Below are 17,959 nucleotides of genomic sequence, written 5' to 3'. Positions count from 1 at the left end.
ATATGTTATATATGCTGTGGTGTGTAAGGAGAATAAGCACATTCTGGGTCTCATCCTCCTGATACATCCAATGAGAGCGAGGAAACAAAGAGAGCGGTCCTCCAGTCTATGCTCAATGACTCCAAGATAACCAGACCCGCCTATGACGTCACTAGCACGGAGAGAGGAGCCCATTGGCTGCGGGGCGTGGAGCTCAGTCAGTGACGTCGGATGCGCGCGCCCGCTCCGTTTTCTTTCCTCCTCGTGCCCATGTCCGGCGCCGCGCATCGTGAGCGCGCCCGCCCGTGTGAAGGCAGGAGAGGGAGATAACGGCAGAGGCTGCCCCCGCCGGCACCCATGGGAGGGTGTGTGGGCACCCACCACGACTCCTCGGGCAGCCTGAATGAGAACTCGGACGGGACCGGAGGTGAGAGAGGAAGGATGGTATGGAGGAGCAGGAGGAGGGGAGAGACTGAGAAGGGGGGAGGAGGGAAGATGAGATTCGCTGCTCTTTTGTCTGATACTGGCCCGGTGCAGATGATACCCCCCAGTGGGGCAACAAGCGACGCCAGGCTGCCCCTAGCCCATATCTTGATTGCTGCTATGAAGTGCTGGGTTTGAGGGCATCACCTGGCCGTCAGTGCTGATGTGACTACCCCCTGCTGCCAAGCACCCCATAAGTGTAGGCATCAGGTCAGCCTGGCACATGCATGGGGGGGCAGTGGCCGCTGGCTGCAGCGCTCAGTCACATGCCCTGTACACTCTTTTCACATGTACATGGATGTTGGCATTTGCAGGTACAATGGAGAACCATACACTTACTCTTCCTGCTAGGGTTACTGCCTGCCAATGCCATCACACTGGAGGGTAACATAACTCCTACAGTGCATACACTTGTCACCTAGTTTTCTGTGGTCTCATGGAAACCCTGCATTTGTAATACTGATAAGCAGATGACAATTTCTGCAAGATACTGCTGTCACCAACCTGACCTACTTACCTTCATATGTCCAGGCTTCTCAGATTCTTTAGTGATTCCATATAAGAGTTATGCAAATTCCCAGCTGCCAATTTGCATTTTCATTATACTGTATATTTAAAACCTATATACTCATTTGTTTTATCTGCACATGCAAATACATTGATATCCATGTTTTCTATTTATCCCTCACAATTGGTGCCTTATGTATTTTAGATAAAAAATATAATGTACATTTGACAAATGTCCAAGCTTCAGTAAGTTTTACTGAGAGTTAATGTTGTATGTCATGCTGTAAACCAATTTTAACCAATAATAACAGAAACATAATTTTGCATTTCTTAAATTGCACAGATTGATAAAATATGAAATTTTATTATTGATTGCATAATGCATTAACGCTAATGACTTGATCTTTACCTCTTGCGGAAAGTAAACTGGAAGGATTGGTGGTTTGACTTTAAATGCTGCTTTTGATAGAAGGCTTGATTCAGTTTTGACACAAATATAAAAGGGCAGCAGGCTGCAAGGCAGATTTTCTGTAAACTTGGTAATTAGACATCTTGTTGTGTGACAGCTGTGTAGACCTTCTCTTAATCTTTGCTCCAGTACCACCCTGTGTAACATCCTACATCTGTTTGTTGTCCCCTGTTCACTCTTTAGTTGCAGTTCACACTGATTGCACTGGGCTGCAAGCATGATTTCCCACTGTAATTACTGAAACAGACATACTTACACCCAACTGTCCAGGATCATTAGGGGCAGATGGGCAAATGGTTCAGCATACATACAGTATGTTTCTATTAGCCATCTTCATTATTTATTTATACACACACATGTAAATTGGGCAAGTGTTATATAAACAGTATATAAATAATGACGTGCCCAGTTGTGTAGTATTTGGGGTAAATGGTGTATTACATATAGATATAAAAGAGTCAAGTGCTCACATCCAGAGGTGAAAGTACAAATTGCTCAGGGGTCTATTTATGAAGCAGTGAGACGTTGCCCATGGCAACCTATCGGCATCATTGGAGTAACATTTATCATTTGCATGCTATACAATTGTACGGAGCAGCTGATTGGTTGCCATGGGCAACTTCTCCACAGGCTCATTTCTCCACTCTTTTCACTGCTCCATGAATAGACCTCTTAAATATGTTTGTTGATGTGTGGATGCTGGACATTTGATGGTCCTGGATTCTCTTAGGTGTAACAGCCTGATACTCCAGTGATACATAAGATAAGGGTATAACAAGAATGTAATACTGTATAATTTGTGTAATAAAACCTAACCTAATTGGGTGGCATACCGTATTGTGTATGAGCGTCATCTTATCTGTGTATCTTTCATCCTTTTTCCTGTATTCATCTGTCTTTTTTTTGTCATGTAGTGGGACTCTTATAGAAGGAAGGTACAGTCCCATATAGTCTGTATAGAATGTGCACGGATGCTGTAATGGTTAGAATTACTGCTTCTTAGCACTGAGGTCTTGGGTTCAATTCCGACCATGGCCTTATCTGTGTCAAGTTTGTATTTTCTCCCATTGCTTTCCTGGGTTTTCTTCCACACTCCAGAAATATACAGTCAGGTTAATAGGCTCTTGCCAAAAACTATCCCTAATTTCTCTGACGTCCTAGTGGATGCTGGGGACTCCGTAAGGACCATGGGGATATAGCGGCTCCGCAGGAGACAGGGCACAATAATAAAAGCATTAGGATCAGGTGGTGTGCACTGGCTCCTCCCCCTATGACCCTCCTCCAAGCCTCAGTTAGATTTTTGTGCCCGGCCGAGAAGGGTGCAATCTAGGTGGCTCTCCTGAGCTGCTTAGAATAAAAGTTTAAGTTAGGTTTTTTTCTTTCAGTGAGACCTGCTGGCAACAGGCTCACTGCTACGAGGGACTTAGGGGAGAGAAGTAAACTCACCTGCGTGCAGGATGGATTTGCTTCTTAGGCTACTGGACACCATTAGCTCCAGAGGGAGTCGGAACACAGGTCTCACCCTGGGGTTCGTCCCGGAGCCGTGCCGCCGACCCCCCTTGCAGATGCCGAAGTTGAAGAGGTCCAGAAACAGGCGGCAGAAGACTTTCAGTCTTCATAAGGTAGCGCACAGCACTGCAGCTGTGCGCCATTGTTGTCAGCACACTTCACCAACAGTCACCAACTGTCACTGAGGGTGCAGGGCGCTGGGGGGGGCGCCCTGGGCAGCAATGTATAATACCTTTTTATGGCTAAAATACATCACATATAGCCCTTGAGGCTATATGGATGTATTTAACCCCTGCCAGATCTCACAAACTCCGGGAGAAGAGCCCACCGAAAAGGGGGCGGGGCCTATTCTCCTCAGCACACGGCGCCATTTTCCTGCTCAGCTCTGCTGTGAGGAAGGCTCCCAGGCTCTCCCCTGCACTGCACTACAGAAACAGGGTTAAAACAGAGAGGGGGGGCACTTATTTGGCGATATGATTACATATATAAAAATGCTATAAGGGAAAACACTTGTATAAGGGGTTGTCCCTGTATAATTATAGCGTTTTTGGTGTGTGCTGGCAAACTCTCCCTCTGTCTCCCCAAAGGGCTAGTGGGGTCCTGTCCTCTATCAGAGCATTCCCTGTGTGTGTGCTGTGTGTCGGTACGTGTGTGTCGACATGTAGGAGGACGATGTTGGTGAGGAGGCGGAGCAAATTGCCTGTATTGGTGATGTCACTCTCTAGGGAGTCGACACTGGAATGGATGGCTTATTTAGGAATTACGTGATAATGTCAACACGCTGCAAGGTCGGTTGACGACATGAGACGGCCGGCAAACAAATTAGTACCTGTCCAGGCGTCTCAGACACCGTCAGGGGCTTGTAAAAACGCCCATTTACCTCAGTCAGACACAGACACGGACACTGACTCCAGTGTCGACGGTGAATAAACAAACGTATTTTCCTTTAGGGCCACACGTTTCATGTTAAGGGCAATGAAGGAGGTGTTACATATTTCTGATACTACAAGTACCACAAATAAGGGTATTATGTAGGGTGTGAATAAACTACTTGTAGTTTTTCCTGAATCAGATAAATTAAATGAAGTGTGTGATGATACGTGGGTTTCCTCCGATAGAAAATTATTGGCGGTATACCCTTTCCCGCCAGAAGTTAGGGCGAGTTGGGAAACACACCTTAGGGTGGATAAGGCGCTCACACGCTTATAAAAACAAGGGGCGTTACCGTCTCCAGATACGGCAGCCCTCAAGGAGCCAGCTGATAGGAAGCTGAAAAATATCCTAAAAGTATATACACACATACTGGTGTTATACTACGACCAGCAATCGCCTCAGCCTGGATGTGCAGCGCTGAGGGGGCTTGGTCGGATTTCCTGACTGAAAATATTGATACCCTTGACAGGGACAAGATTTTATTGACTATAGATGCATTTCTATATATGCGAGATGCGCAGAGGGATATTTGCATTCTGGCATCAAGAGTAAATGTGATGTCCATATCTGCCAGACGAAGACACGACAGTGGTCAGGTGATGCAGATTCCAGACGGCACATGGAAGTATTGCCGTATAAAGGGGCGGTCCATCGGACCTGGTGGCCATGGCAACAGCTGAAAAATCCACCTTTTGTTACCCCAAGTCACATCTCAGCAGAAAAGGACACAGTCTTTTCAGTCTCAGTCCTTTCGTCCCCATAAGGGCAGGCGGGCAAAAGGGCCAGTCATATCTGCCCAGGGGTAGAGGAAAGGGAAGAAGACTGCAGCAGGCAGCCCATTCCCAGGAACAGAAGCCCTCCACAGCTTCTGCCAAGTCCGCAGCATGACGCTGGGGCAGTACAAGCGGACTCAGGTGCGGTAGGGGGTCATCTCAAGAGTTTCAGCACGCAGGGGGCTCACTCACAAGTGGACTCCTGGATCCTACACGTAGTATCCCAGGTGTACATTGGAAATTCGAGACGTCTCCCCCTCACAAGTTCCTGAAGTCTGCTTTACCAACGTCTCCCTCCGACAGGGAGGCAGTATTGGGAACAATTCACAGGCTGTATTCCCAGCAGGTGATAATCAAAGTACCCCTTCTACAACAAGGGAAGGGGTATTATTCCACACTATATTGTGGTACTGAAGCCAGACGGCTCGGTGAGATCTGAAATATTTGAACACTTACATACAAGCGTTCAAATCAAGATGGAGTCACTCAGAGTAGTGATAGCGAACCAGGAAGAAGGGGACGATATGGTGTCACTGGATATCAGGGACGCTTACCTACATGTCCAAAATTTGCCTTCTCACCAAGGGTACCTCAGGTTCGTGGTACAGAACTGTCACTATCAGTTCAGACGCTGCCGTTTGGATTGTCCACGGCACCCCGGGTCTTTACCAAGGTAATGGCCGAAATGATGATTCTTCTTAAAAGAAATATGGACGCTTTCCTGATAAGGGCAAGGTCCAGAGAACAGTTGGAGGTCGGAGTAGCACTATCTTAAGTAGTTCTACGACAGCACGAGTGGATTCTAAATATTCCAAAATCGCAGTTTTTTCCGACGACACGTCTACTGTTCCTAGGGATGATTCTGGACACAGTCCAGAAAAGGATGTTTTCTCCCGGAGAAGAAAGCCAGGGAGTTATCCGAGCTAGTCAGGAACCTCCTAAAACCAGGAAAAGTATCAGTGCATCATTGCACAAGGATCCTGTGAAAAATGGTGGTTTCTTACAAAGCGATCCCATTCGGTAGATTTCACGCAAGAACCTTTCCGTGGGATCTGCTGGAAAAATGGTCCGGATCGCATCTTCAGATGCATCAGCGGATAACCCTGTCTCCAAGGACAAGGGTGTTTCTTCTGCGGTGGCTGCAGAGTGCTCATCTATGAAAGGGCCGCAGATTCGGCATTCAGGACTGGGTCCTGGTGACCACGGATGCCAGCCTGAGTGGCTGGGGAGCAGTCACACAAGGAAAAAATTTCCAGAGAGTGTGATCAAGTCTGGAGACTTCTCTCCACATAAATATACTGGAGCTAAGGGCAATTTACAATGCTCTAAGCTTAGCAAGACCTCTGCTTCAAGGTCAGCCGGTATTGATCCAGTGGGACAACATCACGGCAGTCGCCCACGTAAACAGACAGGGCGGCACAAGAAGCAGGAGGGAAATGGCAGAAACTACAAGGATTCTTCGCTGGGCGAAAAATCATGTGATAACACTCTCAGCAGTGTTCATTCCGGGAGTGGAAAACTGGGAAGCAGACTTCCTCAGCAGGCATGACCTCTACCCGGGAGAGTGGGGACTTCATCGGGAAGTCTTCCACATGATTGTAAACCGTTGGGAAAAACCAAAGGTGGACATGATGGCGTCCCGCCTGAACAAAAAACTAGACAGATATTGCGCCAGGTCAAGGGACCCTCAGGCAATAGCGGTGGACGCTCTGGTAACACTGTGGGTGTACCAGTCAGAGTATGTGTTCCCTCCTATGCCTCTCATACCAAAAGTACTGAGAATCATAAGAGGGAGATGAGTAAGAACGATACTCGTGGTTCCGGATTGGCCAAGAAGGACTTGGTACCCGAAACTTCAAGAGATGTTCACGGAAGACCCGTGGCCTCTACCTTTAAGAAAGGACCTGCTCCAGCAGGGGCCTTGTCTGTTCCAAGACTTACCGCGGCCGCGTTTGACGGCATGGCGGTTGAACGCCGGATCCTGAAAGGGCATTCCAGATGAAGTCATCCCTACCCTGGTCGAAGACAGGAAGGATGTAACCGCAAAACATTTTCACCGCATTTGGTGAAGATATGTTGCGTGGTGTGAGGCCAAGAAGGCCCCTACAGAGGAATTCCAACTGGGTCGTTTCCTACATTTCCTGAAAACAGGACTGTCTATGGGCCTAAAATTAGGGTCCATTAAGGTTCAAATTTCGGCCCTGTCGAATTTCTTCCAGAAAGAACTGGCTTTAGTGCCTGACGTTCAGATGTTTGTAAAAGGGGTACTGCATATACAGCCTCCTTTTGTGCCCCAGTGGCACCTTGGGATCTCAATGTTGTTTTGAGTTTCCTAAAGTCACATTGGTTTGAACCACTCACCACTGTGGACTTAGCATCGTCACCTTCCATGTGAGATATTTTATTAGCCCTGGCTTCAGCCAGGCGTGTGTCAGAATTGGCGGCTTTATCATATATAAAGCCCTTACTTAAATTTTCATTCTGACAGGGCAGAATTGAGGACTCGTCCTCAATTTCTCCTTAAGGTGTTTTCTGTTTTTCACATGAACCAACCTATTGTGGTACCTGCGGGTACTAGGGACTTGGAGGACTCCAAGTTACTTGACGTTGTCAGGGCCCTGAAAAATATGTTTCCAGGACGGCTGGAGTCAGAAAATCTGACTCGCTGTTTAGCCTGTATGCACCCAACAAGATGGGTGCTCCTGCTTCTAAGCAGACGATTGCTCGCTGGATTTGTAATACAATTCAGTTTACACATTCTGTGGCAGGCCTACCACAGCCAAAATCTGTAAAAGCCCATTCCAAAAGGAAGGGGGCTCATCTTGGGCGACTGCCCGAGGGGTCTCGGCTTTACAACTTTGCCGAGCAGTTACTTGGTCAGGGGCAAACACGTTTGCTAAATTCTACAAATTTGATACCCTGGCCGAGGAGGACATGGAGTCTCTCATTCGGTGCTGCAGGGTCATCCGCACTCTCCCGCCCGTTTGGGAGCTTTGGTATAATCCCCATGGTCCTTACGGAGTCCCCAGCATCCACTAGGACGTCAGAGAAAATAAGATTTTACTTACCGATAAATCTATTTCTCGTAGTCCGTAGTGGATGCTGGGCGCCCATCCCAAGTGCGGATTGTCTGCAATACTTGTACATAGTTATTGTTACAAAAATCGGGTTATTCTTGTTGTGAGCCATCTTGTCAGAGGCTCCTTCGTTGTTATCATACTGTTAACTGGGTTCAGATCACAGGTTGTACGGTGTAATTGGTGTGGCTGGTATGAGTCTTACCCGGGATTCAATATCCTTCCTTATTATGCACGCTCGTCCGGGCACAGTATCCTGACTGAGGCTTGGAGGAGGGTCATAGGGGGAGGAGCCAGTGCACACCACCTGATCCTAATGCTTTTATTATTGTGCCCTGTCTCCTGCGGAGCCGCTATATCCCCATGGTCCTTACGGAGTCCCCAGCATCCACTACGGACTACGAGAAATAGATTTATCGGTAAGTAAAATCTTATTTTGTGTTTAGGGAATATAGATTGTAAACTCCACTTGGCCAGGGGCTAATGTGAATGGCAAAATATTCACTGTAGAATAGGTACACGCTCTATAAATAATTGGTAATAACTATTTTAATCAAATACAGGAGAGAGTTTAAGACAAATACAAAATACAAAAATGGGCGCTTCTGGGTATGTAATAGGGCTCCCAGTTTAGTATATAGCTATTCTCAGGGGGCCAAGACCAACAAATGGGAAAAGTCCAAATACAAAACCTCCAGAAATATGTCCAACAGGTACAGTACAGCCAACTTTAATGCCCATATAGGAGGGGAGCATTCTGGACCCCTAAAAAGTGGCAACTAAGATAGGACAGTAAAGAACACTGTTAGTTGCTATAAGCAACTTGTAATAAATAAGCAAAGTATTGGAGGTTCTTAATAGATATCAAATGGTAGATTTTTACTTTTTTTTTTGTAGTAATTGTGGAATAATTATAGTTTTATTTCAGTAAGTTAATCTTGTTACAGAATTTGGTGGTGTGGAAAAATGTCTAAAGTGATTGTTCAATTGTTTTTATACAAGTTTGTTTAATGTTGTACCACATCATTGAACCCACTTTTAAGCTTTTTAGAGAAATTTACTTTACATGTCTTTGATGGCCGAATTATATTACTTAAGTGCCTAACACACTTGCCAATTACACTGAGCGATATGAACAATCTCGTTCATTAATTAACGAGATATCGTTCATATCGCTCGTTCATCGTTGGTGCCGGGTTACTTATGCATGCAGGCCAATATGGACAATCTCGTCCATATTAGCATGCAGGGCTGTGAGGCCGGGTGATGTCAGGGAGTGAAGAAACTTCACTCCCCCCATCATCCGCTGCCCCCCCCCGCCGCCGAATCATCATCATTGCAAGTTGGGAATTTATAGTGTAAAATTGGCATGAAAATTGCTCATAAGAACCCAAATTGCTCCCAATTGAATTGACCCCACTCTGCCTGGCTGGGTGTGCGCACTGTGTGGGGTCGCCCCAGTTGGGAGCAGGGTCCCAGTCATCCCTTCCACCTCAGCTCTGGGCCACTCTGCATAGGTTGGGAGGGTACGCGGTGGGCTGCTACTTGCCCCCTGTAATGTGGGCCTGTTCTGGTGAAAACCACGAGTAAGATTGTAATTTAACAGCTCTGATTAATTGCTGGCATCATAAGAGTTGTCTGATCTTAAACAGCTCCTAGGAATGTATTGCTGAAAATAGTGTTTGCTGTTTAGAGCTTTATTTAACATATAATAATAAATACTTGTGTCCTTAGATATTTGGATACATGTCTGTTATTGATTGAGCCATCATTCATGGTTTGCATGTGGAATTTTATTACCGTAGCAGTTGGGAGGGCGTATAGAGGGGCTAATTCAGTAAAAATTTGCTATCCTTTTGGTCGCATGCTGGGGGCCGCCCATCGCTGGGCAAGGCCGCCCAACATGCTGTCCGGAGCCTCCCCCCCCCCCCCCCTTCAACAAGCAGAAATTGCAATCGCTTCGCAATTTCTGCTTGTCAGCAGAAACTAAAGATGACTCCAGCTGCGCCGGCAGGAGTCCCGGAGCCATGTCGCCTGTCGCGCCGGTTACGTGTGACATCATGCAGCCGCCATGACCACACCCCCGATACGCCCCTGTTTGTGCCGCACCGCCCACCGTTCGGGATGCCTCACCCCCGCAACGCTCCGTCTCCTCCCTGGAAGTGGAGCGTTGCCCGCCCCGTGACCGCCTCTACCTCTGCACATGCGCCCGCATCTTTTCACCATAAATTCTGTTTGGACCGCATACTGCGATCCAACCTGAATTAGCCCCATAGTGCACTCTGGTAACTGTGTGAGGTAAAAGTATACTGCAGATACAATGTATATCTCTTTCTCACACAGTTTTCTTGCATCGACAACTGATATTTTCTCTTTCAGCATGATGTGGTGCATGTCTCCATTAGTAATGTGGTGTACATTCTTTTAGACCAATCTTTTGCTCACATAGCCTTTTATTGAACCCCCCCCCACAAAAAACAACTTTCATATGCCAATGGCTGTTTCAGAAGTATTTTAACAAAGGTATTCCACAGGATATATTGCAGGCATCTCCTGTTTTGAACAAAGTGCAGTCTTCAGTGGGAATGGTGGTCTTGTCCAATTTAACATGCTCTAAAAAGCTTTTCTTTTCAGAATTTCTCTGATAGCTAACACAGTCTGAGTGCTGGCAGCCTTTTCCTATGCCAAACAGCTATCTGAGAGTAGAGGGATCATCTCAGATCCCTCCCCTCCTCCCTAGTCTGTGTGGCTGCATGTACAGGAACACTGCCAGGACAGAACCTGGCGCAGCGAAGAGTCGTTTTTTAGTTTATCTGTTGATGAGCATCTGTCCTCGAATGAAAAAAAGGACTGATAATTCATCCCTTACTGCTGCTTACAGCCACAATAAGAGATATTAATGGGAGAAATTTGTGAAGGGTTTTACATAGGATCCCCAAATCTTACCATAGCTAGATTTCACCTTATGTTATTGCTGCAGTTATAACAAATTGTGACAGATTACCTTATTAATAAGTTGTTAGTTTTTTGAAAATGTGACTGAATGCATTCTGTCGTCCCAGGTTTGTGAACGTAAATTGTCGCCATCATGCTGTGATAATACTTAAGCTGAGTTTCCAATGCACAATGTACCACATCATGCTGTTGCCGTTCAGTCGTTCTCTTGATGATTTCCTTATGCCCATGTGAGCACTGGTCTGAGCAATGTTCACCTGTTGGCAATATGAATAGTGTGTATGGAGTACTATAAACAAAGTACTGATGGTACTTATAAGCGGTGTCTGGTTTCTAGATCTAAAGTAAAAAAATATATAGTAGGTCGATCGGGTCAAAAGGTCAACAGGTAAAAGGCAGACAGTGCTTAAGGTCAACCAGTTCAAAAGGTCATGAGACAATGGTCAACACAATGTTTTGTTTTTCTTTTATCATCCACGTGGACTACGATTGTGAATAGTAACCTTGCCGAAAGCGTGGTGAACATGCATGTTTCCACTAATTTGGCTCAGATATGGTGAATCATGCAAAATGACATACAAACCTTGTCTACATTTTGTTCCTGTCTACCTTTTCCACGTTGACCTTTTCTGCTGTCAACATTTTACATGTCGACCATTTGTCCTATTGACTGTTTTTCTTTTTACTGTAGCGCTATTGAACCACGCCTCTCATAAGCATGCACAGTGAATTCCGGCTGGATATGGATCACTTTACATGGAACTGTAAAAGGGATCAGTCTAGGTCCCATAGAAACTTCATCCTGCTTTGGCCAAAGTGGGTGTATAAACAGTACTTGAGATCTTCATAGGGATTATTAATAGCTTTCTTAAAGATCCCTTTGAGCTGCATTGTGTTCTGTTCAACAACAGTTGAAGGGAATATGCACGTAAGAAATTGACAACATGGGCTGAGTGTGCCTATTCTTAAGGCCCATACACACTTGGCGATTTTGAGCTGAAAGCAGCTCACTTTTGGTGATTTGAGCTGCTTTCAGCTCAAAGCCGCCCAGTGTGTATGGACAAGCGGTGAGCGCTCATGCTCGCTCCCGCTTCATCGCTGGGAGCCACCGTTCATCTACTGGTATTACCAGTAGATGAACGGCGGGGTGAGCGGCTTTCCATAGCGTCCTGCTATGAAAGCCGCTCATCCCCGCTGACATCGCTGGGCAGCGGGGAAAAGCACTCAGTGTGTATGCACTGAGCGCTTTTCAGCCTAGTGATGTCAGCGATCAGCGCTGTTCATACACGCTGGGCAAAAACGCCATGTGTGTATGCACCTTTACTCTGTTCTTTGTAATATGTCACCCTTTCATGTACATAACCTTCTAATAATTTAATTGGAATAACTTTAAAATAGTTGCTATTCAAAGTGCAAAATCTATAGCCATATTAGCAGCTTATGCAGCAATATGAATTCCAGTACACAGAATCTGCTTGTGTTTTTGACTGCTTGAGACCGTTGTTCTTTCCATTCCAGTTGCTCATACCATGACATGCTGAAAATAAATGCAGAAGTGGATTAGAGAATTATAGAGTAAAACTGTCAATGGCTGACCCTTAGCTCTTTCATTGGTAGTGAACATCAAATATTAATACCAAGGTAGAGATCTGTGTACACTTCTAACTTCAGACTGAATTACTGTTAGTTCACTCTTCAGAGTGCAAATACAGTGAGTGCAGGACATCCTAAAGCTCTGTTGACTTGGAGAAGTATAATATTCTAAATAGAGATGTGTGGCTGGCACTTTTCGTATTTTGGTTCTAATTCCACTTTTGTGTTTTGGTTTTGGATCTGGATGATTTTTGAAAACAACATAAAAACAGCTAAAATCACAGAATTTGGGGGTAATTTTGCTCCTACGGTATTATTAACCTCAATAACATTAATTTCCACTCATTTCCAGTCTTTTCTGAACAACCTCACACCTCACAATATTGTTTTTAGGCCAAAAAGTTGCACCGAGGTGGCTGTATGACTAAGCTAAGCGACACAAGTGGGCGGCACAAACACCTGGCCCATCTAGAAGTGGCACTGCAGTTACAGACAGGATGGCACTTAAAAAAACTAGTCCCCAAACAGCACATGATGCAAAGAAGAAAAAGAGGTGCAAGATGGAATTGTTCTTGGGCCCTCCCACCCACCCTTATGTTGTATAAACAGGACATGCACACTTTAACAAACCAATCATTTCAGCGACAGGTCTGCCACACGACTGTGACTGAAATGACTGGTTGGTTTGTTTGGGCCCCCACCAAAAAAGATGCAATCAATCTCTCCTTGCACAAACTGGATCTACAGAGGCAAGATGTCGACCTCATGCTCATCCTCCGATTCCTCACCCCTATCACTGTGTACATCCTCCTCAGAGTATTAATTCGTCCCCACTGGAATCCACCATCACAGGTCCCTGTGTACTTTCTGGAGGCAATTGCTGGTAAAGGTCTTCCCGGAAGAATTTCTAATTCATTTTGATGAACATCATCTTCTCCACATTTAGTGGAAGTAACCTCCTACGCCGATCGCTGACAAGGTTACCGGTTGCACTAAACACTCTTTCGGAGTACACAATGGAGGGGGGGACAACTTAGGTAAAATAAAGCCAGTTTGTGCAAGGGACTGTCTGACATGCCTACTTTACAGTTTGTGCAAGGGACTGTCTGACATGCCTACTTTACTGTCACTCATATAATCCTCCACCATTCTTTCAATGGTGACAGAATCATATGCAGTGATAGTAGACATATCCGTAATCGTTGGCAGGACCTTCAGTCCGGACCAGATGTCAGCTTTCGCTCCTGACTGCCCTGCATCACCGCCAGCGTGTGGGCTAGGAAATCTTATCCTTTTCCTTGCAGCCCCAGTGGCGGGAGAAATTGAAGGACGAGCTGTTGACGGGTCACGTTCTGCTTGAGTTGACAATTTACTCACCAGCAGGTCTTTGCACCTCTGCACACTTGTGTCTGTCGGAAAGAGAGATGCAACGTAGGCTTTAAACCTAGTATCGAGCACGGTGGCCAAAATGTAATGCTCTGATTTCAACAGATTGACCACCCTTGAATCCTGGCAAAGCAAATGAAGGGCTCCGTCCACAAGTCCCGCATACTTTACGGAATCGCTCCATCTTGGCTCCTCCAATTTCTCCAGCTGCTTCTGCAAAAGCCTGATGAGGGGAATGACCTGACTCAAGCTGACAGTGTCTGAACTGACTTCACGTGTGGCAAGTTCGAAGGGTTGGAGAACCTTGCACAAGAGGGAAATCATTCTCCACTGCGCTTGAGTCAGGTGCGTTACCCCTCCTTTGCCTATATCGTAGGTGGATATATAGGCTTGAATGGCCTTTTGCTGCTCCTCCATCCTCTGAAAGATACAGGGGGTAATTCTGAGTTGATCGCAGCAGGAACTTTGTTAGCAGTTGGGCAAAACCATGTGCACTGCAGGGGAGGCAGATATAACATGTGCAGAGAGAGTTAGATTTGGGTGGGTTATATTGTTTCTGTGCAGGGTAAATACTGGCTGCTTTATTTTTACACTGCAATTTAGATTGCAGATTGAACACACCACACCCAAATCTAACTCTCTCTGCACATGTTATATCTGCCTCCCCTGCAGTGCACATGGTTTTGCCCAACTGCTAACAAAGTTCCTGCTCTAATCAACTCAGAATTACCCCCATAGAGTGTTGAATTCCACCTCGTTACCACCTCTTGCTTCAGTTGATGGCAGGGCAGGTTCAGGCGTGTTTGCTGGCGCTCCAGTCTTCGGCACGCGGTGGCTGAATGCCGAAAGTGACCAGCAATTTTTCATGCCACCGACAGCATCTCCTGCACACCCTTGTCATTTTTCAAAAAAATCTTCACCTCCAAATTGTATGTGCAAAACATGGGACGTGCTGGAATTTGCCCAGATGTAATGCACGCACAATATTGATGGCGTTGTCCGATATCACAAATCCCCAGGAGAGTCCATTTGGGGTAAGCCATTCTGCAGTGATGTTCCTCAGTTTCCGTAAGAGGTTGTCAGCTGTGTGCCTCTTACGGAAAGCGGTGATACATAGTGTAGCCTGCCTAGGAGCGAATTGGCGTTTGCGAGATGCTGCTACTGGTGCTGTTGTTGTTGCTGCTGGAGGCCACTGTGACGGCCTGGTCACTGGAATGACTGATGGCCAGGACATTACCACTGGTCTGATGCAGCACAACACAGCAACACTGAGGAAATTGTAGTTGTTGTTATTATATGGCAGCAGTGGACATATAGCAGCAGCGTATTCCATTGTGACTGCCTTGTCACTGGAATGACTGATGGCCAGGACACTACCACCCAGCGTATACCACAGTGACTGCCTGGTCATTGTAATGACTGATGGCCAGGACACTACCACTGGTCTGATGCAGGACAACATAGCAACACTGTAAGGGACTTGTTATACAGCAGCACTGGACTTATGGCAGCACGGGACACCACCACTGTGACTGATGCAGCACAACACACCACCACTGTGACTGATGCAGCACAACACACCACCACTGTGACTGATGCAGCACAACACACCACCACTGTGACTGATGCAGCACAACACAGAACCACTGGACAACACTGGACATATGGCAGCAGATGACACAAGCACGGTGACTGGACAGACTCAGCACAAGCCACGGACACAGAGAACGGAGACATGTCCTCTCTGTACACTCTCCAATGCCGGAGTGAAAATGGCGGGGGCGTGCTGCTCCTTATATGGATTCCAAATCCTGCGAGAATCCCACAGCGGGATGATGACGTTTTGCCTCGTTCAGGTTTCTGAGTCAGGTGGGAAAACCCGAGCCTGGCTCGGAACCGGACTCAAATGGTGAAGTTCGGTACGGTTCGGTTCTCTGAGAACCGAACCTGCTCATCTCTAATTCTAAACCTACGAATACCACTTTCAGACAGAGAAAAATCCTAAAACCCCTGATTTTTCAACTCGGGTTGGTACACTTTTCACACAGCACATTTAACCCAAGTTATTACCTGTTTTCCCCCTGTCAAACAGAACCCGGGTCAGCCCTACAAGATACTGTCTTCATCCTTCTCCATCCATTGCCCCACTGCCGCCTCTCTCTCATCAATTTCTGCAGCTCAATGATGACTCCGGACGCCAGTGCCCTGTCCGCTCATCCAATCCCCCGCCAGCTCATCCAGTCACAGTTTATCGCGACTCGGCTCTTGAGAACCCGGGTCGCACTCTTTCAGATAGCTGGCAACCCATGTCTGATCCGGGAAACACCCAGGTACCTACTTGGGTCGAAGTTCCGGGATTTACGAAACAAGCTGACCCTTTCATACACAAAAATGATCCGGTTTGACCCAGCTCGTGGCGGAAAATTACTGGGTCGCTTTTTGTGTCTGAAAGGGGTATAAGACTATGGTATCTATCTGAAATATAGTATCCTATATTGCTGAAATTTGGGCTTTTTATATGGGAAGGTAATGCATCTAGGGATAAATGTGCTTCAAAAGAGTGGAAAACCAATCCGCTTCCAGCTAGCATTTATCAAGTACAGTACTTTCAAAACCTCTACTCTTAGAAGATTTTATACATCTCCACCTTGGTTTTGAGACCAGGCATATTATATATCATGTTACTGTATTATGGGAAACCCTGAATGTGGTAATAGAATAAACTGCAGCAGTTCAGTCCAGTCCAGAGAAAGCTTGCTATTCTTATGGCTTCAAGAGATAAGATGTAAAATCACTGATAGGCACATGTGATTGAATATACAATTTAGAAGACAGTGATACAGAAACAAGCATATACTTTATTGCAGCTTCCAATTAGATTATCATCGACAATTGTTTACGCACTGTCTGTCCTAATTTCATCTCTTCTTATTTCATTTTAACCCTGTCACTGCTGAAGGTTTTCTCACCCTAGTGCTGAGGCCATTCTCCAATGTTATCGCTAGTCATCATATTCCAACATCAATAGCACTGATGTTTTGATACGTGCACTCACATAAATTATACTGTTTGTTTTATCTTCAGAACACTATATTTACAGAAAATACTATTAATCCTTTTACTCATTCCAACAAATCAAACAACTATTTACACAAGTGGCCAGAAAGGTGTTTGTTTCTTTTTAAATTGAAATTTCAAGAAATGGAGCTCAAAGTGAGTTTTATTTTATTAATTTTTTGTCTTAACACTGTGTGCGAGATTCGCTTGATCTCCTGTCTAAAGTGACGGGAGATCGGGAGGCTATGGGGGTCATTCCGAGTTGTTCGCTCGTTATTTTTTTCTCGCAACGGAGCGATTAGTCGCTAATGCGCATGTGCAATGTCCGCAGTGCGACTGCGCCAAGTAAATTTGCTATGCAGTTAGGTATTTTACTCACGGCATTACGAGGTTTTTTCTTCGTTCTGGAGATCGGAGTGTGATTGACAGGAAGTGGGTGTTTCTGGGCGGAAACTGGCCGTTTTATGGGAGTGTGTGAAAAAACGCTACCGTTTCTGGGAAAAACGCGGGAGTGGCTGGAGAAACGGAGGAGTGTCTGGACGAACGCTGGGTGTGTTTGTGACGTCAAACCAGGAACGACAAGCACTGAACTGATCGCACTGGAAGAGTAAGTCTCGAGCTACTCAGAAACTGCAAAGAAATTTCTATTCGCAATTTTGAGAACCTATAGTTCGCTATTTTGATAAGCTAAGATTCACTCCCAGTAGGCGGCGGCTTAGCGTGTGCAAAGCTGCTAAATGCAGCTTGCGAGCGAACAACTCGGAATGAGGGCCTATATTCAATCTCTTTTCACCTTGACAAAGGGGTGTGCCAGCCCCGAAACGTTGGTATTATGGTCTTATGTCATCCACTTAAAAGTCTGAGTGCCGCTGCATGTTTTCTGCTTGTTGTGACCATTATCAGCAGATTTGCAGAGCATTTCTAATAAACCGATAAGCCGTTCAGGATTGGCAGATCTATATTTGCTGAAAATTATCTGCAAATCACTGAAATATCTGTAATGCATGGGTGCAGATTGGTGGAGTGGGGAATCTTTAAATCTGGGAAACAAATCTCAGAATCTGTGAATTGCTTTTTTTGTGATTGCTGATGTATGGCGGCCTTTAGTGACAAGTGATTAGTTGGAGTATGGTATTGTCTGCGCTAACTCCTCTACAGAAAGACAGATAGAATAGAAAAAGAAAAAAGGAGGAAGAAAGTATGACAAGAGTGACAAACAAAATGATGCAGCCGTAGAT

General features: G+C 45.8%; 1 protein-coding gene across 2 annotated transcripts in view; it reads left to right on the top strand.

Moving 5' to 3' along the window:
• The first annotated feature begins 218 nt into the window (after positions 1 to 218).
• The window catches only part of UBTD2 (ubiquitin domain containing 2), a 293,420-nt gene continuing 275,679 nt past the window's right edge, over positions 219 to 17,959 (top strand). Inside the window, exon 1 of one of the 2 annotated variants that reach the window (XM_063928079.1) lies at positions 219 to 406. In XM_063928079.1, coding sequence (XP_063784149.1) covers positions 337 to 406 — 70 coding nt within the window. In that variant the 5' untranslated portion in view covers positions 219 to 336. Of the gene's footprint in view, positions 424 to 17,959 lie in introns of both variants that reach the window. The other variant, XM_063928080.1, reaches the window with a different exon arrangement.

Source organism: Pseudophryne corroboree, chromosome 6 (genome assembly GCF_028390025.1).
Source record: "Pseudophryne corroboree isolate aPseCor3 chromosome 6, aPseCor3.hap2, whole genome shotgun sequence".
NCBI classification, from domain to species: Eukaryota; Metazoa; Chordata; class Amphibia; order Anura; family Myobatrachidae; genus Pseudophryne; species Pseudophryne corroboree.
This window is presented reverse-complemented; position numbering and strand designations above follow the sequence as displayed.